This window comes from Apteryx mantelli, chromosome 2 (genome assembly GCF_036417845.1).
Source record: "Apteryx mantelli isolate bAptMan1 chromosome 2, bAptMan1.hap1, whole genome shotgun sequence".
Classification (NCBI taxonomy): domain Eukaryota; kingdom Metazoa; phylum Chordata; class Aves; order Apterygiformes; family Apterygidae; genus Apteryx; species Apteryx mantelli.
The window spans coordinates 147481414-147505816 of record NC_089979.1 but is presented as its reverse complement, the minus strand read 5'-3'; the positions used below and the strand labels follow the sequence as shown (position 1 = coordinate 147505816).

Genomic DNA, 24403 nt, shown 5'->3' with positions numbered 1-24403 from the left:
AGAGTAATCTCTGTTCTCCTCTGTAATATGAGAGTCATTTTACCTTCAATAGTAGCTGTTAAAACAAACACATGAAATGCTGTGAGACAGTCATAGTATGGTAATGTAGTCTTATTTCAGGCTTCATTTAGACAAAGAAGAAAAGTATACATTTGTCTGCATAAAGAATATATGTTTCTTCTGTAACTTGCTTTCCCTGTTTCAACAGCTCATCAGAGGAGGGAGATAAATATTTCTACATTGAAAGGACCCATCTCAATTCACATATAAAAAGATAAATTGGGTGGGGAAGAATTTCTTATGCCAAAAACTGTAGCATCTAAGTAATAGAAAATGAATAGCTGAGAGTTACTCAGTACCTCCTGGAAGTTGCTTAGCACCTCACAATCAGGACAGAATTGGTATATTTGTTTCAGGCTTGATTGTGCAATACTAAATTAAATGAGTCATCTTTAACTTAAGCAGAATTCTCCTGAAATCAGGAGGACTAATTATACAGAAATCACTCAAGTTAGAAGGAGTTACAGTGAGGCTGTAAGGGAACACAGCTATGTGCATTTTGGACAATTGAAACAGCTCTTTCCACGATGCATATGGTATTTGTATGAATAAGCTAACTGCTGACTGGAAGGCATTTTTAAGTGATTATTGGTATTTATTAAACATGATGGTTCAAAAGCAGTATTGGCTCAAGGAAGGCCTTGACTTGAGGAAGCTGGAAGGAGTCTTCGGGAAAAATTACTTCGAATTTATTTCTTATAATCTTTCATAAGCATTTACTATGAGCAACTGTCAGAGGTGGGCTAATGCATAATGAAAACTTTTGGATGATTAAGTATGACAGTTACTATGACACAATGCTGGACTGTCACAGATTCTGTCACATGTATAAGAAAAAATGATACAGTCAGAAAAGGACATTCTGATATTTCTAGACTATAAGATGTCTAAACCATCCCAACTTTGAAATCTATACTTGCTATTTTTTCCCTGCTGCAGTGGACCAGCATGATATGAGTACCATTATGTTGACAAAGTATATAGTGCAGATTATACTATAATTCAATTTGCAGTATGCAATTTAACAGTTTAGTTTTGCTGTACTTTTCAGTTTATATTTATTTACATTTACATTTATTCTTTGTATGATGAGGCAACAAACTTTTTCGCTTCAAATTATTCAACCATGGTCAGTCCAGTTTAATTATTGCATATAAAAGTGTTTTATTCTTTTCTTCAATCAGACTGGCAGAGATCACTTAGAGCATTCAACTAGAACAGTCTCAATAAAAACTAATCAAAAGCTCCTGTGAGTTTGAGCATGGGATTCGGTAAACTCAGTAACAAATAAAACATAATTCTAAATATTCATGTTTAAAAAAATCACAAAATCTGAACAATAAGTTAATAAAGTGAAATAATTACCTACTGTGTTTCAGATAAAAAAATCCTGACAACTTAATTTATATATCACTATAGCAGACATGACAAAATTGTGAATAATGCTATCCACTGTCATAAGTGGTACTTCAAGATTTCCAACAGAAAACTTATATTTTAATTTTCTGTTCATATATAGCCAAAAGTAAGAGGCAAAGCCAACCTAATAGTAATCCAAGGTTCTGTAGGAGAAACATCAACCAGGGTCGCTGTGTCTGAACATGAGTCATTTCAGGAAGCTAAAAAAAGAATAAGATACCAGAATGAGAGCCAGATATATTCATCTCTGGGAAAAAAGTCTTATGAGAAAACAGACAAACTTAATTAAAAAAAAGGCTTTCAAAATCCTGGGTTTCTGAATATAGCTATTAATCTGTAGCATGTTCTGTACATTATAACATCACAGATTTTGACAGTGAAATATTTAAATTAATCAAATTCTACCCATTTTGTCTCTTTTACCAGCACCAACAAGAATTATAAATGAGATTCTAAAACTTGTTAACTTCTCAGTAGTTTTTACTAATTTTATACAGTTGAATGTAAGGAAATGCTTATTTAGTAAAATTAGTGATTCCCTTTTGTGGGAATAAAGTAGTTTGAGTTATTTTCTTTCTGTACTATATATAGGGTCAATCCTGCTCTCACTGATATAATTGGCAACACTGCTATTTACTTGGGCTTTAATAAGCACATAAGTAGAAAACAGAATTTCTTAAATACACTTGAAAAAATTACCTTTAATGTTTTTCACCATAAGTTTTCAAACAGGAAAGGAACACCAACTGTTTATAATCATATTATAAGCTACTTACATATTGATCATCCACCCTACATGATCTTTTTATCAATGTTTTAAACAAAATGCATGTCTCAATAGAGCCTGTGAAAATAATGCTTCAGGCTCAGACTCTCTTAGTCTTTATGCTTGATGGATTATACACACCAGAGGAGATACTAGTGACTGCTAGTATAGTCGCATCAATTTTGAAAATAAATATAGAGTCATGGCCTTGCACTGAGTTTTATTTTTTTTAATCTACTTGCTGTGAACTTCAAAACATGATAAAATATTTAAAAGTTGTAGTGAGTGGTCCTGGCACTCTCCCATCATGTTGCCTTCCTGCTTCACTCACAGCCTGCACTTGAATGAATCCACTTCTTCCCTTTGCTCTTTGGAGCCTCCTCACACAAGCTGTAACAACATTAGCCACTGGGAGACAGTGGAGTGGTGTTGGGGAAGGAGGCTAATGGCATATGTTTACATCTATTTGCTATCGTTGTCCTTCCTTCTGTCAGAGTTGGGTCTCTGGGTCTGCTTCTTTCTCTGAAAGTTGATACAGGCCCAAATGAAAACTCTATAGTGAAAAATCTGTCTAAAGTTATGGGGGGGGGGAACACGTAACCCCCCAAATCCTAGATCTTTGCAATAACTAAGCAGTGGTTTCAATTATGGTACAAATTTGCATCTTAGAAACTTGTGTAGCTAGATTGAATTTATATTTAAGGATCAACAGAAATGTTTAAATCTAAAGCAAATATAAACACCTCAAAATTCTGATGTAAATCAAAATTTGAACTGACAACATTACATGTTCTGAGCATGTGGTTTTTGTTTTGTATATAAGTAAAAACTGTTAATTAAGACCTAGGCCTGAATCCAGGATTCCAGTCTAGACCTTCAGTCTTTTTAATTTATCCTTGTAAGCAGTCTATTTTATCCTCTTCCCCAGGGCATGGTCAAACATGTTCACTAAAGAAGTACAATAGGAAACTTTTTTCCCCTCCCACTGCAAAAACTAGTATTTTCTCTTAGCCAGTGTCAATGCCTATTTATGATATATACGTATGCAAAACAGGTTGCTAAGAAAGTGCACATTTAAAAAAAGAAATTCCCAACAGGTAGTATCATTCCTATGTCTGATGCAGATCTCTGCTCCGTCCGCCTAACATATGTGCATATCATCAAGTGCACAGATCATTTTGATAGCTTTACCTGTTGTGGCACCCCTGCTTATCTCTGAAAATAAAAGCTGATTGCTGACACAGTATCAGCCATGAATCTCGAACTGTTGGTGAACCTGTCTGTACACAGATGTGTGTAGCACAGCAGAGAAATGCTGCCTGCTTGTGAAGTATAAGTATAATCACGTGGCAGATGCATAGCACTTCACAAAGGAAGGGAATATAGCACTATATCCAAGGTGCTTAACACCATCACACTTGCTAATGGTTGAAGTTTGTTGGAGGCAAAAAGCTACTGTTAATCGAGGGGCTACCATATACTTACTGCTGCTCATGAGCACATAAAAGATATAAACAAAGAGCAATCACTATGTGGAAAGAAAATTAAGCATCAGAGGATGCTTAATTATGTGCTGGCTAAACAAGAATTCTGCTAGTCTGGGGCGTATATGGCATGGCTGCTGGGCTGAAACAGCACAATAAGCCATGTAAATAATACCCCTTTTTCTCCAAATTCAGAAGTATTTTTGAGGTTAGTCAGAGAAAAATTCAGTTAGGTGCCTCAGGGAGTGGTTGGTTAGTTTATATTTCTTGGATGACTCTATTCTTTTTCTCGCTAAATTAGACAGTAAGTCTTTTTGGTCAGGAACCATATAAACCATTTGTACAATCACTCAGAACTGATATCCCAGTCCTTAGGTTTTAATACAATGCATGTGATTTCATAAATATTCATCCATAATGATTACTACATAGATACTAATTTAAGAGGCAAATCAACGATTTGCAAGATTATTCCTGCTGGGAACTAAAAAAGATGATATGTTTTGTCAAAGAAACAACTCATTAGAGTGATTTGCTCTGTTCCCTTCCATATATTGGCTTCTTGGTTTTGATTCAGATTAATGAATGAATGTGTTCATATTGGAAATAATATTAAAGACAAGGTATATTATTAAAGAAAGGATCTTAGGAAATAGTCCAAATCATAATTGTATTTATAGCTAATAAAACTCTTCTCATTCTGAACAGAGAGCATGCCAAAAAAATCTCACTGTACTGCTCATGAAAAGCTGTTCTTCAGGGGACTTAATATCCGTTAAACAACAACTAAAGCCACAATGTTAGAGGTGCTTACTCGCATGCATCTCTTGAAACCACCAAACAATTTACATTGTAATATTACACATGTGCATACACATTTGCAAGACAATATACTCCTCCCTTCCACCTTCCCCAGTTAGTGGGAAGATGAAGATTTGCTGAATTTCTTGGTGAAAAATGGTAATGGCTATGAATTATTTTATCCTTTGTCCTTCTCCTTAGATCTTTAAAATGAATAGCCTACCCAGGTTGTTAATGGAGCTAGAGTGTCATTTTTAGAAACTGAAGAACTATAATTAACCACAGAAGTAGTTCTGTGCAACTTTTTTGTAGACCATTGACAGGAACACTGATGATTGCTGTTTGTAGATGAAAATACAGCCAAGAATAGAAGTCATTTCTGTGCAGAAAGTTGAAAAATATACAAAACATAGCTGATTTAATTTTAGATGTACTACATAAGTGTATGAAACTTTTAAGATCTATAGGTTCCTACAGTGTTACACGAATACTTCTGAAATAATGTATGCCTGTGATATTTGACACTTGCATTTCTGACAAACATAGGTGAGCAACACAAGAGTAGTTCTTTTGACAAAATGCAGAGGAAGTGTGATTGCAATTCCCATTGTGAGTAAGAAGGAGATGAGAGCGAGAAACTCCTTCCCTATTTCTCCCCTCTTCTTTCCCCTTCTCATGTCAAGAGCAAGGCCACAGTGAGGTGCTGAGGACAAGGAAAAACATGTGTGTCCTGTCTCTGCCTAGCACTGTGTCTTCTCTTGGATTTTACAGATGGCACATTTCTTTGAAAAACTTGGGAGAAGCATGATGTTGTTCTGGGAGCCTGTGAATCCCTGATGGACCCTGATCCTACATGCAAGCAAAAGATAGGCCTAAATTCTTCTTAGCCAGCTCAATAAATCCATGCATATTGAGTAGGTACTCAGCCTCACTTCCATATTTCTCTGCTTCAGAACAAGATCAGGACTGTTGACACATTCAAAATCCTTAGGCAGTTCCTCATAAGCTCTGAGGAGTATTGTATGTTCACTTTACTTTTGTTACAGTAGTAAATACAGATTAAAATACACCCAAGGTCTAAGGTCCATGGCTACAAGTACATTTTTAAACAGGTTATAATACTGACATGGCATATCAGATTTCAAGCATTATGCTTGAACCTGGTAATGAAATTATAGGCACGAGATGGGGGGTGGTAGTGAACAAAACAGAGAGACAGCCAGGCTTGGGAAAAACATACTAATAATTTATGAAGAGACAGACCTCTTTTTTTCCCTTTTGGATCTAATGACTCAAAATAGTCTGTCTTTGTTCAGAAGCTTGCAAGCAACTTAACATTAGTACATGTTATAAAGTTAAAGAGCCATGTGACACTTGAAATTCTAATAAGCTGGCAAGGTAATTAACTTTTGCATTGGTAAGAGTGCAACATTTAGCCATCTCTTCAATAAATGATGTGGCCTGAAGTATCTGCATGAATTATGATTCAGTCACATTCTTCCTCAATCCTTAGACCTTTCTCTGAATATATACCTTTACATTTTATTTTTCTAAATGTTAGATCATTGCTATTGATCTGGGCATATGAAAAATGATGGGCAAATGTCAGCAAGATGAGATGATCTGGTGGGTTTTGAAATGCTTGTGAACTCATCCAAACCTCTCTGAGATAGAAAGACTGGCTAGAAAGAGCACAGGATAAGCATTTTCTATTTAGTTCAGAAAGAGCAAATTCTTCTTGAAACAATGGGTGAAAAATATATAAAGAATATAGAACATAAAGGAAAAAAATAACCAAGTCCTTCAAGATTTAAAAAACCTGCAGGTTCAAGATTTTCCTTTTCTTATCCTAAGTAACTCTTCCAGGACTAAAAATATATTGTTTACCTTTCCTCTTTTACAAGTAGTAAATAGTCCTTTATGCCTTTCTCATACATTAGCCTCTTTATAGCCTTTATTTCAGTAATTATACCTATTATGGCAGTGACACCAAACAGAACAGATTCCCATTGTTCATACTGCACTGTACAGACACAGAGAAGAAAACAGGTCCATCCCAAAAAGCCTAAAAACTCTTTTTCTCTCCAAGTTTATCCCCCTGTATTTGTCTGACACTCATTTGTGATGTTGCTAAGTTCAAAGGAAAATGAGGAAAATATAACAATAGATTGACGTTCTCACCATTTCTGCTAAAGATAAATACAAGAACATTCCAGCTGTAACAGTAAAAATCCAGTTTTGAATGCATGGGTCAGCTGATACAGAAAGGCCAATATAAAGCCCTAAGAAGGCTGTTAGTGCACTTATAAAATTCATCAAAACTGCAATCTTCGTGGGGAGCCCTGTACTTAGCAGCACAGCAAAATCTCCTGGATAGAGAAAAAGACGACAGAAGATTTATTATTTATCTGATAAACATATTTTCAAAATTCCTTGGTAATAAAACATGAAGAAAAGATATGCACAAAGAAGACACTGAATGTTGGAGGACTGCCCTTAGATTTCTGTAGAAGTTGTTATAAACGCATGCTGTGTGCAAAAAAAAAAAAATACATATCCACTTGTATTTGTTTAGCTGTTCCTAAAGATAGCATACAGTATACAGGAGTAGCTTTCTGTTAGTTCTCGATGTTCTGTGACATTTCCAACTTGGATACACGCAAACGTGAAGTCACATGCTTTCCCAGAGTTTCTAAATCTTTCTTGATTGGGAACTTGCCAGTTAAAATCATGTGAGTATATTCGCAACATGGCCTTTGAGTGTTTTACAGGTGCTGCAAGGCAGAAAAACCTATGCTGATCTGATTCCAGTTTGAAAGTTTAATTCCACTGATTTCAGACATACTTACATTTGGTAAATAACAGATCAAAATCCTATCACAGAAGATTTTTCTTCTAAAATAAACCATTTCCTGACAGGCCCAGAGCAAAAGGTTTTTAAAACTCTTCTCTGTGACCATGGAAATTTATTGATTTGCTTCCTATGCCACTTGGACACAGAGGCACTACTGCACCAGAATTAAGTAGGTCTGTCTTTGGAGTTAGCTGTTCAGTATTCTGGTAATTTCTTTTCCACACAAACTTGAATTCTGCCAGTTTTGTAAGAATTCCCCATCCCACCTTTTTGGTTGGTGAAGTTATATATACAGACAGCACATAAATTAAACCAGTCATTTAAGAAAGGAAACCAGAATCCATATTTCTCATTTCAGACTTGCCAGCATATGTATGTTCATCAATACAATGTAAGGAGCAACTGCAGCCATACTGAAAGATTTACAACACGGAGATAATGGAGGAAAAAATGTTCGATAGAACTATCTTGCTGTCCCACCTGCTAGGACCATGATTCATTTATCTTCTTTTATTATCTTGTTGTTCCTGAATAGTAGCAGGAATGAGGGCATTATGAGGAATAAGTTGTTAAAACTCTTGGATAACCCATTGTGCCAGACATGCCCATTTGGCACACATGGCTCTTGTCCTCAGCTCACCTATTTTTTGTGTCTGTACACAAGAGAATAAGAGACCACTGTGACCTGACAGCATTTACACCTGAAGAAGGTAAGATGGGATGGCGACCAATAATTAGGGCAGGAATTTCCCTTTTTTTTGTGAAGAGGAAAGAGAATTTCCTGCCCTCTTCATATGATCCATCCTCATGCATTATGCTATAGTTGGTGATGCTAGAGTGTGAAGAAGTCCTACTAAGGTCATAAAGGAAAGAATTCTTTGTGAAATTTGGAATTACAAAGCCAGTCAGGAAAAATACACATATATATTTCTTACCCATTTCATGAGGAATTTCATGGCATAAAATAGCAACAGTCGTTGTCACACCTGTTTCTGTTGAGGATGAAAATGCTGCTCCTATTACCAAGCCATCAGCAAAATTGTGAAGACCGTCACCCACCAGAACCATTATTGCTAACAAGCTAATTCTCTTACCTATGAAACAAACAAACAAAAAAGCCCCAGGGTTATAACAGGAATGATTACTGCAATTTTTGCTTTTATAAATGACTTGTTTTTTTCAGTAAATTTACAGATAATACTTTGAAAAGCTACAATAATCAGAGGACAATAGCATCTGACTGTTTTGTCCTAATTACACTGCTTTCAATACACTTGACAGCAAAAGACAAGTTGCAGAATAATTCAGAGATGCAAATACCAGGAAGTGACTTCCTTTGGGTCTTTTTTACTAGGTCAACTATTTAAACAATAAGTTAGAGTTTGGTTTGAGTCCAATCTCATGATATGCCCTAAGGGTTTCCCATTAATCCTTCTTTGGCTGCTGAAATTCACACAAGTTTTCCTGTGTCTCAGGGTTTTTTTTCCTTAAAAGGGGGGAATTTTTCCACCATCACTCACAGAATTGCACAGCTCTAATGAAGAGGAATATTTAGTTTCATGCAGCTGATCATCTTAATACTGTAAGGCATTTTAATACTGAGCAATATTTCAGGGTCTGTTCTTTATGCAGTTGTACTACATTGAAAAATAGAGATGAAAGGCAATAAACCTGAGTATCCCTATTAGTACAGTGTTGCAGCATGCTCATTTCCAGCTTTTGTTCCAATGAATTAATGGCCATTATGCTCATAGTACTCCTGTCTGCAGCATCACTTGTGGATGCAGGTGGCTGTTTTCTTTCCCATACTGTTCTGTGCCCTTGCTTCAGTGTGGAACAGCAGAGTGGATGTTCATGATCAGGCACTTGACATGACAGGAAAGGCAGTACTGGTGATACAGGTACTGGAACCAAGCTCAGGACTTAGGGACAGTCTCTTTATGTAGCCTGTAGCCCAGACGGTGGGGAGCATGCTGGGTGGATTCATGGGGAAGGATTTTATCTCTTCAAGCTGCAATGAAGCTCAGTATTTAGGCTCAATGTCTAGGCTTGGCAACATATAACAGACTGACCTATCCTGTACTTTGGTCCATCAATTTTATCCACACTCATTATCATACAAGCAGGATCTCCTACATGCCACCCAGGAAACTCATCCAGTTCCTCTCTATCTAACAAGGAGAGAAAACATTGCAAAAGGCTAGTTTTATGCCTGAAGCAGCCGGGTCAAGATTTGAGCCCCAAGCAGCCTGATCTTGCTGAACCCACATGGACATAACATGACAGTCCAAGGAGCTAATGTGGAGCTGCACAGAACTGTCTGAATATTGTTATTACAAGGTTTTACTTCAGTAACATTTTTCTCAAGAAGACCATTTTATAGTGATGGGGGAGATGTTTTTCTTACATAAACTGGCTAGAACTGAAGCCTTCAGACTATTATAAAAAAAAACACACAGCCCATAAAAGCCTAATAACTGTATTCAGAAAATCCTCCCCAGTTGCCTGGGAGCTCTGCGGGTTCAGAAATATTGGCAGGCTTGTGAGATTTCCCTGCCAGCTTACAGAGTCAGACATGGATGTCCCCAGCTTGCCCAGCTCTTTCTAAACACTACGGGCAGTTTATAATCAATAGTGCAGGGCCTGAGTTACACAGAGATGATAGATTGCTCCACTACATTAAGTTTGTGATTTGTAATAAGCACTGGCGAGGATGAAATCACAGCCTGCCCTGAGATATTATTAGTGTGTTATATTCAAGTATCTGATTGTTGAAAAAGACATAGCATAATTACTGGAATTCATTCCAGTATGTTGTCTATAACGTAACATAGGGGTCAGGTCAACATTATGGAGCATTTTCAAATGTAAGCTTTGTGAACTTACTTGACTGAAAATTAAGAAGATGCATTCAGAAACAAATCTGAATGCTTTTCTTCATTTATTTTCAATCTATTTTAAAGTAAAGCTTCATTACTAGCAATTGCATCATATTGCTGCAACCGTAACTATTAACTTACTGCCTTAAATATTTCTGCAAAGCCTCTGAAACTCCCATATTCATTTTGATAATTTTAGTGGATTCTCTGCTTAAATACAGGATTGGAACTCATAACAGATTCTATTCCATAATTTTTCATAAAGCTAATGGGAGCAGGATTCCCACCATAGATTACAATTGTTAAGCTCTGAATAACAGGGTTTAAGCAAACATTTACCCATAAATAGATCTTTTTTTTTCAATGTTTTCACTACTCATAGAGCAAAAATATTTCCGGTTAACATAATGTGTCACTGAGAATACCAAATATAAAATGCTACTCTTTGATCTTTTGAGATACTGATAGAAAGGCAAATGCAGATATACCAGAAAGAAAGGGCCAGTGGAGAGGTCTTTCTCTTCCAGTAGCTTCTTGCTTTCTGAGTTTTTCACTGGCTAAAGTGACTGACTGGTCTTCCAGTCCTACTCAACATGCATTTATAGAGAAGTCTGGCATTTCCAAGGTTGTCAGGCTTCCATTTTAGAGTTGCAGATCCATTCCATTGTAGGAACAACCACCTAAAAGTTTAGCTCAGTATCAAGGTACCCAAGAATGTTAATGCATTCAGTTCTTAGTAGAAACTGTAACAATAAAAAAACTTTTGAAAATGTGTATACTCAAAAAACAAAACAAAACAATACAAAACACCCTCCCTATAACAATTTCACTCAGAGCTCTAATATAGAGGTAGAACTGAGCTATTACCAAAAAAATGGAACCAAACAAAGAATATTACTAAGAAACTATCCCAAATTTAGTTATACTCCATTTGGAACAACTAACTTTGAGATCATTAGAAACATGTTTATGCTTAGTAGGTAGTGATGACTGGATGGAATAGAAACATGCAGAGATGGAGTAGACGGTCACACTATGCAACTGGCATAGGATTATGTACTGATGGAAAGGTGAGACTCAAGAAATGGAAATCTAGTTTTCAAAAAGTGAAGTTCATGCCTCAAAATGGAAATGAAATCCATTAGAACAGAGAAGAACAATAAAAAGCTGTAGAAAGATAGTGAAATTGTTAAATAACTTGAGCTCATGACCTGAGATCTGAGATCACAAAATAAAGGGGAGTATATAGTATATAAATTGATTTCAAATAAAATGCTATTCCCTCAGTTGAATAACTACAACTCTACTAAGTTCAATGAGGCCACATAGGTACAGTCAAAGGCAGAGTTTGGTTTATGCTCTATTTTCCTATTTCCTCAAGTAAACAGCAGCAAAACAGAGTAGATAAGAATTACTTCAAAACTCTCCGAAGAAAACAGTTTATCTTAAAACTGAGTGCCATCAAGAGCCCAGAATTCCATATATGTAATAAATCATTATGAGTTTAAAGAAGATATTGCTTTACCATGTAAGAGAAGAAAGAAGCAGAATTATATTAGTATAGTGAGCCAAAAAAAAGAAAAAAAAACAATGATTTCACTACCTTCAGAAATAAAGGCCCAAGCAAAGTTTACAACTATAAAAATCTGTTTTGTATTAAATTTTGGATGTTTCTCTTTAAGCAAAAGCTTTAGAAAAATAGTTTGCAACAGTGAGTAAACAAACACTGAAGCATGGACAGTATAAGATTAACAAACTTCACAATTACAGGGTTGGCAGCCGGAAAGGTCTTTAAGCAGAGATTTAATTATGTAGCCAAGCACCATCAGATGTGGTGACGTAGTACATAGCAAACACAGAGCTAAGCCAGCTTCACACTTTCTATTCCATCTTAGGTCTTAAGGCTTTTCCTGTTGCTTGTTTAGTTTTCTTTTTTATTGATACTAACTTTTTTTGCTGATCGTCTTATTGTCTGGAGGAACTTCAGCAGACTCAGAATCTTCTGGGCTTCTCTAATTAAAAGGAAAGATAATAGATCAGTGTTAAGGGGCTCTTCCAGCTGCTGCTATAATAGAGGAAAACATCAAAAAATTCATGCTTTTTAAAATAAAGTTAGTTGTGTCTATCTGCAAACATAGGATTAGGATTATTTATTGAGCACTGTCAGTGTGATTGGTACAGCAGAAACACATAAAAAAAAAGAAGCCTCCTTTGTCCAGAAGAGGTTACAGTCTAATTCAGGTAGGAAGAAAGACTTTCAAAAGTGTTGTTGTACCCCAGGAAAATCATATTTCTGCTTGAATGCACAAAAATCTGAGCCAAATGCAGGACTAAAAAGGACATGGTAACTCAGATTATCTCTCTGAATTTTGTCATGACAGGATGACTGTAGTTTCCTACTGGGTAGTCCACTGGATTTTCAAGGACAAATGGGTAGAGAGCAAAGTCTCCTTTGAGTTCATGTTCTTAGTTACTCTGTGAAAACACAAGACTAAATAAGATGAACCCAGGTAGGTTTCAGAATAGCTGCAAGCAGTGTGGCTAAGTCTTCCTTCTCTTCTCTCCTTCCCCTGCCACAGCTGCTGCCATAGAAAATGCTAGTAAGGCTGTTTGTTTAACAGAAAAAAAATGCAGCAGATGCAATTAATAAACCATTTTAAACAGGATTTGTTTAATTTACATTCAGAATGAAAACTGTTCTGTCAAAGACAATTCTTGTAACACCCTTTCGAAAAATAGGAAAAAAAAGTTACAAAAGTATATTTTTCCTTTAGGGTTGTGCAGTCTCCAGTGCCCTGTCTCTTAGTCTTTGGTTAGGGTTTTGTCTCAGCACCAGGCACCACTGGCCAGGCATAGTAGCATGTGAGTACACTCCACTGTGATTAGTAAAATTTACCTTTATTCCAAGTGAAGAAAGAGACAATAGGTTTTCCCTTATCCTTTAAGTCAATTTGATGCATCTACCCTAATGTTTAACTATCAAAAACTGCAACTGTGGGGAGAGAAGGGAGAATATGAGGAATCGCCTTCTCTCTCTAGCTTCCTAAGGCTTTTCTTCTTGCCTAGATGGGAAGAGAAATTATTAGAGATTTGTGCAAGAAGGAGATATGGCAAAAAACTTTTTTTGTTTGTTTTGAGACTAGAAAAGCTGAATTTCTAATCTCTATCTTTTGTTTTGCTGGCCAACAAACATACTAAAGCTGTTATGGCAGCCAGTGAAGAGTCAACAACAGCAGGAGAGAGTGCTTTGTTTGGGTCAGCAGCCACCACTCTAAAAAAACTATGGCAGCAATGTGTATTGGCTGCAAAACAGGATATGTTTCTTGGCTGGTATTAGCTTGGTTGTGATGTGGGATATGTGCTGTAGAGGCATGAGGAGGGAAGGGTAAGAATTTGGGTTTTAAATTCTACATTTTAAGGGGGAAAAAAGTCTTTAATTCCCATGATTGCAGCCAGTCATTTGAATTCCAGTAATTGTTCCACTTCTCTTATATTATTTATTCACATGCCACTTCTTTGAACTCTGAGTCAAAACTCAAACACTAATCACTGACCTGAAGGATTTATAAGCTTTTCTTAGTCAAGCAGTGTTTGTTTTAATATTACTCACGTGATTCTGAAAAATTGGCTGCTCTTACACAAACTAGCTAAGCCAGACTAGTTCATAGCATCTATACCTAATGTTAGGATGGTCTTGCAACTGAAAGGAATGACTAGATTGTTCATTAGCATAAACAGGAAGCTATGACATGGCTCACAAATTAGTAAACATTCTTCACTAGTCTGTTTATTCTACATTCAATTGATAGTTTCCCAACTGTGTTAGAGAGATTAGCAGCAGCTCATGAAGCTCTTACTGATCACAACTACTTTATTAAAATGTATTTCACATTCTGGAAATGGTGGAGAGCTCTGATTTAAATAAACAGTAAACTATGTATCTAGATATTATATATAAACTGGACAGATTGGTTGGAAAAAGAGAAAACAGGTTGAAAGGTACGAGTCAATTTAATTTGCAAAGACACGGCTGTCTGTATACTTTCCACAGACTAAGAGGAAATTATACAATTCCTTATAGGCAAGCACTACTCTCAGATATTCACCTTGCTTATGTTACTCTTCAAATTTGTGGAAAAAAGCCCAAGAACAGTCCAAAATTTCATCTGTCCACTAATTATACACTTAGCTCTTGTTGCAGAATATCCTGAAGTCTTTCCAGTGGGAGAGTCTGCCCTTACATGTGATATATTTTTTAAAAGAATGACGGAATATCTTCAAGAATTTTCTCATAAAAAGGTAGTATAGGAAAATGTATCATCATATCAATCTGATACACACTTAAGAAAAGTTATTGTAAAGATTTGTGCTTGTAATCTCTCTACAGATTCCTGAAAATCATGTCATGTAATAAAGGACAAATCAATAAAGACTGAAAAATAACATTGATTTATTATATTAATTGGGTTCATTTTTTCAGGAACAGAGAAAGAAGGAAATTAAATCAGTAAAGCATTTCATACTGGTAACCTACCAACTGTATGGCTGAAGTAGATTTGCCTCTGCCTGAATGTTCATTTATTTCAGACTCCACTGGAAGATCATGGGAATGTCTCCAGTGCCCATTAACTAAAGAAAGACCCTGCTGAATGAAGATGCTTTGCAGATTAGTTCTGAAGCCCAATGAACACAGGTGCAAGCTTCCTCAGCCTTTTGTGAAAGTTTAGCATTTATAAGAATTATCATTTTGAAAACAAAAACTGTTGAAAAAGATTGCTGGTTGGCACCAACGTTTCCTAATGCTTATTTGATTAAAAAAACTAAAAAGTGAATCAGATAAATCAGTAACAACCATAATGCTTCATGGAAAATTATTTTGTTTTAAAACTGAAGATTGAAATGAGAAGCTGAGATGAATAAAAAAATTAATTTTTGGAATTCATCTAATCCTTAGCAGAATACGTTTAAACATTCGTGGAACAATGATAAAGCCCTTCTCTCTGAAGTAATTTACATGAGGAACTACTTACTTACTATGAAACCATCAAAATATCACCATCATCAAAATATTCTGATTCTATTAATTTTACATAATATTCTTATGGCTGACTCAAAGGTAGTAGGAATAGGGAGGGAATGCAACATATCTAAATCAGACCAGTCATTAAACACCACAAGCAAAGGCTTAGCCTTCTTAAGTGACATTAAGATAGCCTCCCATGCTGAGAAGCTTAATGAGCCACCACACTTTGCGTTACATTATATCCATGTGCATAATCACATTTTCAGGCACCAGCCACACTGAGATGAAATAATAGAATTACTAAAAACATGGCCGTGAGCAAGAAGACGTTATTAATATAAGATTGGGTTCTACTGAGCACAACATTTATATTAGATTTCTAAATCCACTGGGATAGGAATAAAAAACAATTTGGAAATTTTAAGATATTCTTTAATATATCTTCTATAGAGTTCACTTACAACTATGTCTTTCTGCTCTTCAAAGAGAGCCTGGAGTAAACACTGTCATTACTATTTCATATGGATACATACTCTTTACCTGCTCCACTGCTAGTCATGAGAGTTGGCTTATGGAACACTAATTCAGTTAACTGTTTCCTTTTTTGAGTTATAAATATATGAAGCACATTTATGGAGCATACAAAATCTATGGAGCAAAGCAAAATAGAAATTGAAGGTCAAGGAGCAACTGTTGCTTTGGAAAGCAACTTTTTTTGCTTCATTTCACACATAAAAATGATAATTATTTTTCCACAATCATTTAAATATTTTGTGCAGTGTAAAATCTCAAAATAAAAGAGATTTTTAAAAGGATAAAATGTCCAAAGCTTTACCTGGTCATGTGGTGTTACCAAAAGAAAGAAACACTTTTCTATCAGAAAAAATCCATGAATTCCTCCAACTATTCCCAAAAGCTTCCAAATATATTCTTTCCCTTCATAGAAATGTTCTACCTCTTGTGCTTCGTGTTTATGTAAACCAAGAGTCTAAAAAAAAAAGTAAAATATTAAAAATGACAATATTTTGACTTTTGCTTAGTGTAATCTATACTATGTAAACTGAATTTATTCTCAAAATTTTCTTTTGCTATCTCTTTATGATTTAAATTGTATTTTGAGCTAATTAGCTGGATAATAGATGGATGAAATTAATTATTAGGGACCTCTGTTACACTTCTTCATTGCTCAATTTTGAAAGCAGTATTATTTTTAGAGAGAGTTTTATGAATTTGTCCCTTCTACATTTTCCTTTGTGTATATTTTGTTTGGAGTATATTGATCCTTACAGTTTAAAAAGTTACTTGGGTAATCTACAAATGTACAATTCATATTGAAAAATATTCATAAAGCTTTCTGCTGGTGAGCATGCTTCCAGTTTTTCCTTGGAGGCAGAGCATGGTAGCCCTCCTTTGCTCTTCATCTGAAAGCAGGCACTTTAAAAGATACATCATTTAAAGAATGGGGAGGGAGAAGACTTTCAAACTCAAAAGGTGTTTCTTAAAAGAATGTACTTGTGTGACATTCACTGAGAATTGCCTTCCTTAAACCACTCTCGCAGTTCTACTTCCAGAGATGATAATTGTTCTTTGTGGCATTTAGCATTTTAAATATGTAGAACATTTATGAAACATTTGACTTCCCTGAAACAGGAACGTGCATTTCAAGTAGTCCCTTTCGCGTTGAGTATGAAGAGCATTTTGACCAGAATCTCAAGAGAAGACATGAAGCTCTCTTTAAATGACCAGCTGAACTCTTTTAACAGCTTTGTCATATCAGAGATCACTATGGAACCTTTTTATATGGGGGATTGTGGATGCCTCATAGAAACTCTAACCAATTTCTTCTAAAATGTATTACATAATCTGCCTCTTGAAAGAGTCTCATACACATCTAGTGAACCTGGTTTTCACAGGACTTGTGGGTTTTCTGAAAAGTTTTTATGAAAATAAGAACCTTATTTTCTCAGAATTCATCATTCATTGGTTTCTGCTTCTTAGTACTTAACTCAGAAACTCTCTCTGAACTACAAAGTGCAAACATAATTAGAATGCTGGATACCTGGTTCTGAGATTTCATGGAAAGCTTTATTTTTTTAAATGGCTGAGCATTAGCCAGACTTAAATGAGACTGTGTGTGTGCATGTGTGAACATTTTAAAAACACAAATGGGCACATTACCTACCTGCGGAATAAGGTGTAGCAGTGCATCTCCAGAAAGGGTCCCAACAGCCAAACCCACAAACAGCTGTAAAATGAGTGTATAGATTTCTTGACAGGAGTTAAATAAAATGAGGGTTGTACCAAACATAGATCCAATAGTAATAAGTAAAACTGCAACAGTGCTGTAGCCATATTCTGTGGGGAAAAGGAAACAACAAAACCAAGGGCACCTTTAACCATCTGGTATCTAAGTATTGAGACTATGTTTTCCCACCTCTGTGTGCAAGCACATAGGCAAGAAATGATTCAATGTGCTACATCCATTTTCATAGTCATGAGAGATACAAGTGACAGAGTTTGAAGCCTAAACAATGTTCATCGTTTGAAGTTTTACAGGTAATACAGTCTAATACCTCCAAATTTCAGGCCTTAAAGAGCTAAATACACTATGACTGTGCAGCTTAGAGAAACCCAGGGCAGCACAGTGAAGGCTGGTCTGTAGCTGTCTCCTATTTTAACAGATTCGTGCTTGTTATTCTGTGTCCTCATATGGCCACACCTGTGCATCTTTACAATTAACACCGCATTGTTAGCCAAATCATATTCAGTAAACAAACCAAGGCCTAAACTCATATGTATGTAGGCATCTAACTTAGGATCTAAGCATAAACCTTTTGGTCCAAATTATGTTTATAAATGTGCTGTGAACATACATTCCTTCAGACATCAAATCAGGACCACAGAGCTATTTTTTCCCAGGTTACAGGGACATTTTGAAGGTTACGCTTAGAATTCTTATGAGTTGTATGCTGCTCACATTCCCAACCTTCTGCACAACATGAATCCTGATTAATGTGCATGAAAGTCTTATGATGGAGGTAAAACATTGATGAGAAACAGACATAAAGGAACTAATGCCAAAATATTCAAAAGCTTCAGTTAATGTTTCACACTTTAATAGCACTGCAAGCGCTCAGCAGCTCATAAAATCAGACAGTAAATTTCACAGACTGCACATCCAAATACAAAGGTATAGTAGATACTTTTGGAAGGTTAGGCCATGGTGATTTACCTAAAACAGCATAACCTGTCAGTAAAATAACTGAGAATAAAGTTAATGAGCCTATGCTCATTTCATTAAGTCACACATAGGTCTAACATGGTCCTTTGTTTATCTGTCCCAAACCATCAGAAATATCCTTATGGTTATAGAAATCTTCTTTCACCTACAAGCATGTGCTGCAGAAAGGGCTTATAAACATTCCATTTTGTGTTTCAGTACTTTGACTCTTCTCATCCACACAGATCTTTCACCTTTATGAGATTACTACAATGCCAGTGGTTAGGGCAGATGGTCTTAGACTTGGGAGACACTCACTTAAACCTCAAATCTGCCATGAACTTTTTATGTGACCTGGATAAGTTACCGACTTTCTTTCTCCCTTCATTTCCCATCTGAAAAATGGGCACAAAAGAACTTTCCTGTATCATAGTAAGGATAAAAGCAGTAAAGACTGCAAGGTGCTCAGGAAATGAAGAGAGAGAGAACATGAAAAAGGAGGACTGCTACCTTCTGGAGAACTTTAGTGTTTCTTACTATTTTGTATGTTTCTTTCTCCTATAACTGTTCCTGGAACATCCATGAATCTCCTTCCATGCCCTTACCTAACATGTTATTTAATTCTTGGTCACAGTTCAATTCACCTGTACAATATGAAATTATAGATTAGTTCATTCCCAGAAGCAACCTAATGTATGCAGCTTAAAGAACAGATATAATTTAGATTTTGAAAGTACTGTTCTATAAGGATTGTTGGCCAGCAGGATGTTGGGAAACTTTACTAGCTCGAAATGGATCTAGGGCTAGCAAAGTAAATGTTAGGTTATAGGTACTGAAAACATTGATTTGTAGCCTGCAAAGCTCTTCTAAGTGAGCATCAAAAGTGGTAAACCACTCTCCAAAAAAGCTGCTGGTTTAAAAAAAAAAAAAAGCCACCATTATGAAGCACTTAGGTCAGACCAGATTTTTTTTTTTTTTTTTTTTTAATAGGGTGGACTAGGGAGTGTTTACAGGAGAAATTATGCCAGCAGAACTGATGGGGCAGAAATCTCTGGAAGCAGGGCACGTGAGGGCTATAACTGCCTTCCTCTAATCCACTGCAGCTGGAAACAATCTGTTCAATTGTACTCTAACTCAATTCTTGTTCCAGCTCAATCATACAGCTCCTGCTGTTCATGTGATTGGTTTTGCTGGTTGTTTTTCTTTTCACAATAGGTATCCACAAAGCTTCTCTGCTGTGAAATATCACAACATGAAAAATCAGCAGTGTTCATACATCGCTCTCAGAACTTATCTATATTAAGCACTCATCACATCATGGTAAAAAATGCTAGCTAACCCATTGAGTCTTTACATAAAAATATGCAATGATTCCAATATAAACCTGTTACAGATTTCACAAGATAGGCCACTGCTGCCCAGCAACGCACTGGGCAAGGGCCTGTCATGGCTCACCTTCCACCATACCACAGTCCTCTAGGAAATAAAGAAAATGTAACTTAAAAGAGAATTCTGTCTAATACAAAAATGAAACCATTAAATCCCCTGACTATACTCAATATAGTAATATTTTCTAATATGTATGCTGTGAAATTATCTACTGCATAAATCTCATCTTGTTTTGGTTTAAGATTACTAATGAGTCTCCAGAAACTAATCCCTTGCACCCCTTCACCTGAATTTACTTGCAAAATACTATACTGATGGTAACAACATAACTCACTTTCCAAAGTTGTTGGTGGAAGCTTTGTCTGCTTGGATTCAGGAAGTTGACATGAACAACTTAACAGTTGCTGAATGATGGCTGGACTGATTTGCTTGAAGTGCTCCTTAGAAATGGATGAAGGACTAGCTTTTAAAAATATCTTCACGAGTTCATTGGCAGAAAAACAAGCCTATGTAGAAAAGTATACACAGTTACTAAATATGGACTACATGTATTTAATGCTGAGGTTAAACGTAGAGTCTTAGAAGGACATAGAATTATACAGGCTAGAAAAACTTGTTTTTCATATATATTGTTCTGGTTAAATTACTTAAAGATTCTAATTCTTTTATTTGACAATTAAAGTCAGATGCCACTATTTATTTCAGAAAAAAACAGAATCTATGGTACGAAGTAGCACAATTATCACTGAAGCCTGTTAACATCATTTGAGGATCTGACACAATAATATCTCTAAATATTTTACTAGTATATGTGCTAACAATAAATATTTTATTGCTAACATAGAAATGGTATTCTTTGCTGTTGATGTAAGATTACATGTCTTGCCCTGTATCAGTTCACAAAAGTTTAGAGGCAGTACTGAGGTGCAGTCTGTCCTTATGCTGCATCTTTGCATCTTCAGTAACATATGGAACTAAGTGGGTTTATGAATCCTCCTAACAATGGTCTGTCATTTTAAAGTCAGCACACTAGGAGTGTCATAGTCTAAATTGGGTTTAAAGATTACTTGATAATTGTATTGTTAGAGGGACTTAAGAATTTCAAGAACTTTCTGCTGTTATTAGAAGAAATGCCTCCTTGTCAAAAAAGGAACTTTTCTTGGGAACATTTACATTTTGACAAATTTCCATGAAGAAGTGATTTCTCACTTCCAGGAGGAAACCTCTCATTAAAACTTGACCAGCTATCATTAGCATCATTCTAGCGGCAGTTTTAAAAGTCAAGAACTTTTGAAAAGAAGTCCAGATCAAACTATGCTGTCTTACTTATAGGAATTATCTTCATTATTAGGCCCATCTAAATTGTTGTGATTCATTTCAAAGATAAATATTTGTTTCATTCTTCAAAATAGTCTGTCACAGAGAATCCAGTGATTCCTAAATATTTTTTTTCGAATCATTGAAGCTTATTAAATGCTTAGGTTTCTTAGAAAAAAAATTACTGTTTAAATGAAAAAGTTGCAATTATCATCACTTTTAAACAACCTAACAAAAAAAACCCAAACCTTCTTGCCTATGTTCATCCCATTAATCATTTATTAAAGTAAAATATGCCTGACACCTCACAAAGAAACTGAATGAATTGAGTACTTACACATTTATCTTGAATACCACATTCAGGTCTTCAGGATAACAGATGATCTTGCTACCTGGATCTACTCTGTTCTGCCTCCAAGAAGGACAGTGGGAAGAGAACTCAGGAACTAGAGTAGAAAAGACCTACAGACTGTCTATTCTAGCCAGGGTCTTGACTCTAAAAGTGGCCACCATCCACAGGCAGTATAGAATGACTGGAAGTCTGGTCATGAGTGGCATTCATCAGTGGTCAGTACTGGGGCTGATATTGTTTAATGACCTGAATGATGGAATGGAGTGCTCCCTTATCGCATTCATAGATGAAACCCGACTGGGACAAGTAGTTGGAGGGATCTTGACAAGCCAAAGAAATAGGCTGACAAAAACTTCATGAAGTTCAACAAAGACAGATGTATTGGACCTCAAACAAAATAACTCTATGCATCAATAAAGGCTGTGAAAAACTGACTGGAAGGTAGTTTTACAGTAAAGACTGTTGAAGTCCTGATGATCAGTTGAACATGAGTCATCAGTGTGCCCTTGTGGCAACTGAAGGCTAACGGCATGCTGGGCTGCATTAGCAAGAGTGTAGCCAACAGCTAATGGGAAATAATTATTGCTCTCCACTCAGCTCATATAAGTCCATATCTGGACTATGTCCAGTTTTATAACCAGCAGGACAAGAAAGACATTGGCAAACTAGGGGGAGTCCAGTGGAGGGCCACCAAGACGGCTAGGGACCTGCAGCACATGATGTACAAGGGGAAGCTGAGGGATTTAGATTTGTTCAGTTTGGTGAAGAGAAGGCTAAGTGGGGAAAGGGAAGATCTTACATCTTCAACTACCTAATAGTGGTTATAGGAAAGACAGAGTCAAAGTCTTCTCAGAGGTGTACAGCAAAAGGATCAGAGGCAATGGGCATTAGTTGCAGCAAGGGAAATTCCAATTTGTTATAATAAAACCCTACCAAAGTGAGCATTATAAAGCTATGGAGCAGGTTTCCCAGACAGACTGTGGAATCTCCATCCTTGGAGACAGTCAGAATTCAGTTGGACACAGCACTGAGAAACAAGGTCTGACTTTGATGTTGGCCCTGCTCTGAGCAGGAGGTTAGACAAGATGACATCCAGGGTCCCTATGAACCTAAATTTTTGTGTGATTTTATGATCAGTAGTTTCAAATGAAAAGGAAAAATACTCATCTGGAAAGTAAACTGTCCACACAAAAAAAAAATTAACACTCATTTAGTAGAATCTTCTCGTAAGTCTTGAGGCATGGGGACCTGTATCTTTTCCAGTTGCAAGCCACAGCTTTTTAAGTTTTTTAACATAGGGAGGGAGAGTACTAGGCCTTCATTAGTAAAGCAACTATACATGTAATCCTGGAGGATGATACTGAAAAAACAGGTAAATGGAAATTGCATTTCCTAATATGAAAAATTGGATAGATGCATGGATGCTTTTGCTTTCTGAAACACATATTTCTTTAATGAGAAATCATAAATGAACACAATGCTATTTAGTGATTTAGTTTAATGGGACTTAATATTATTACTCTTTTTAGATCATGTACTATTTACGTAAGTTTGTAGGCATTTTAAAAATCAGTAGAGGCAATGATGACTTAAAAAGAAAGCAATGACCCTTTTTTCTGTGATGGTTTTCAAAATATAATTCCTATCTAAAAATCAAATTACAGATCCTAATGTATCTAGCAAATGCAAGCCATAAACCAGTCAATGCCTCATACGTAGCAGCATCTGTTACTAATGGAGCACAAAGGCTATCATGGATATGTGCAGAAAGCAAGAGATAAAATTAGCAACAACACTGAAACACAAATCCTTCTAATGATATGTCAAAGAAAATAGACATAGGCAAAAAGAAGAGAAATGGAATAAAAAGTAGAAGCTAGGAATCAGAAAAGAAGAGAAAATCTCTTCTCTCCAGAAGTACCTTTGTAATTTTTCAGCATCTATACAGAATATTTTGCTCTCAGTTTGAATCCCAAGCCTCAGATAACTCCTCTGTACACTTATCTTTTGATTTATGGTCAGTCTCAGAAGTCGAAGTTCAAGAAATCAAAAATTGTTTCATAAATTCTCCGATTGCCTGAAAATGATTTTATTTCTTGTTCAGATAGTATCACTATTGATTTCTGACCTTCATAATTAAAAATTAATATTAAATAGTCTTAAAATGACATCCACTAAAATTATATTGAGGCCCCATTTGCTTTAAATGCCAAATGTCAGCTGATCAGCATGATTCTCTTTTGTGGTCAGCTGGAATGAAATAATGATACAGATAGGATATGTATTCCAAATACAGTAAAATTACACAGATAAACACCTAGCAGAAAGGCATTTAACCAGATGGCAGTCCTCAGTTCTACATCATAAAACGACCACTCAGCAAAAGTCAATCTCACGTCTCTTACTCTACTCAAGGGAGGAGAAACTTTGTCTTTGAGTTTATTTAAACTGTAAAAACCTGAAAACAATAGAAATACCTACTTTATTAGAAGTGTCCTTTTTTGTTTAAGGAATGTCTTTCAGTCTAAAGGATGGAAGTCAGTTACCATCTTAATCATTGTTACAAAGTTTATTTATTTTCTAATATTTAGGATAAGTATATGTTTAATGGACTTCAAGGTATAAAGTCACCTGAAATAAGCCACTGTTCTTTGAACTTCTCAAAGAGGATACTGGGTAGCAGCTAAACTTCTTTTCCACAGACTCTACACGTTTTCTAGATGGCTATAAAAAGTGTTTGGAAATACCTAGTCCTCTATTTACAAAAACCTTTTAGAAACAACTTCCCTAGAAACCTTAAATGGTTTATTTTTTTCTTAATATAGAACAACCTTTCTTT

General features: G+C 35.9%; 1 protein-coding gene across 1 annotated transcript in view; it reads right to left on the bottom strand.

Moving 5' to 3' along the window:
• Positions 1-1427: 1427 nt before the first annotated feature.
• The window catches only part of SLC39A12 (solute carrier family 39 member 12), a 34687-nt gene continuing 11711 nt past the window's right edge, over positions 1428-24403 (bottom strand). The window contains exons 6-13 of the mRNA XM_013949249.2: positions 20230-20401; positions 17469-17641; positions 16122-16274; positions 14798-14908; positions 12212-12275; positions 8320-8478; positions 6712-6899; positions 1428-1679 (exon numbers count right to left, since the gene is read on the bottom strand). Of these exons, the coding sequence (XP_013804703.1) occupies positions 1551-1679; positions 6712-6899; positions 8320-8478; positions 12212-12275; positions 14798-14908; positions 16122-16274; positions 17469-17641; positions 20230-20401 (1149 nt within the window). The 3' untranslated portion in view covers positions 1428-1550. The remainder of the gene's footprint in view (positions 1680-6711; positions 6900-8319; positions 8479-12211; positions 12276-14797; positions 14909-16121; positions 16275-17468; positions 17642-20229; positions 20402-24403) is intronic.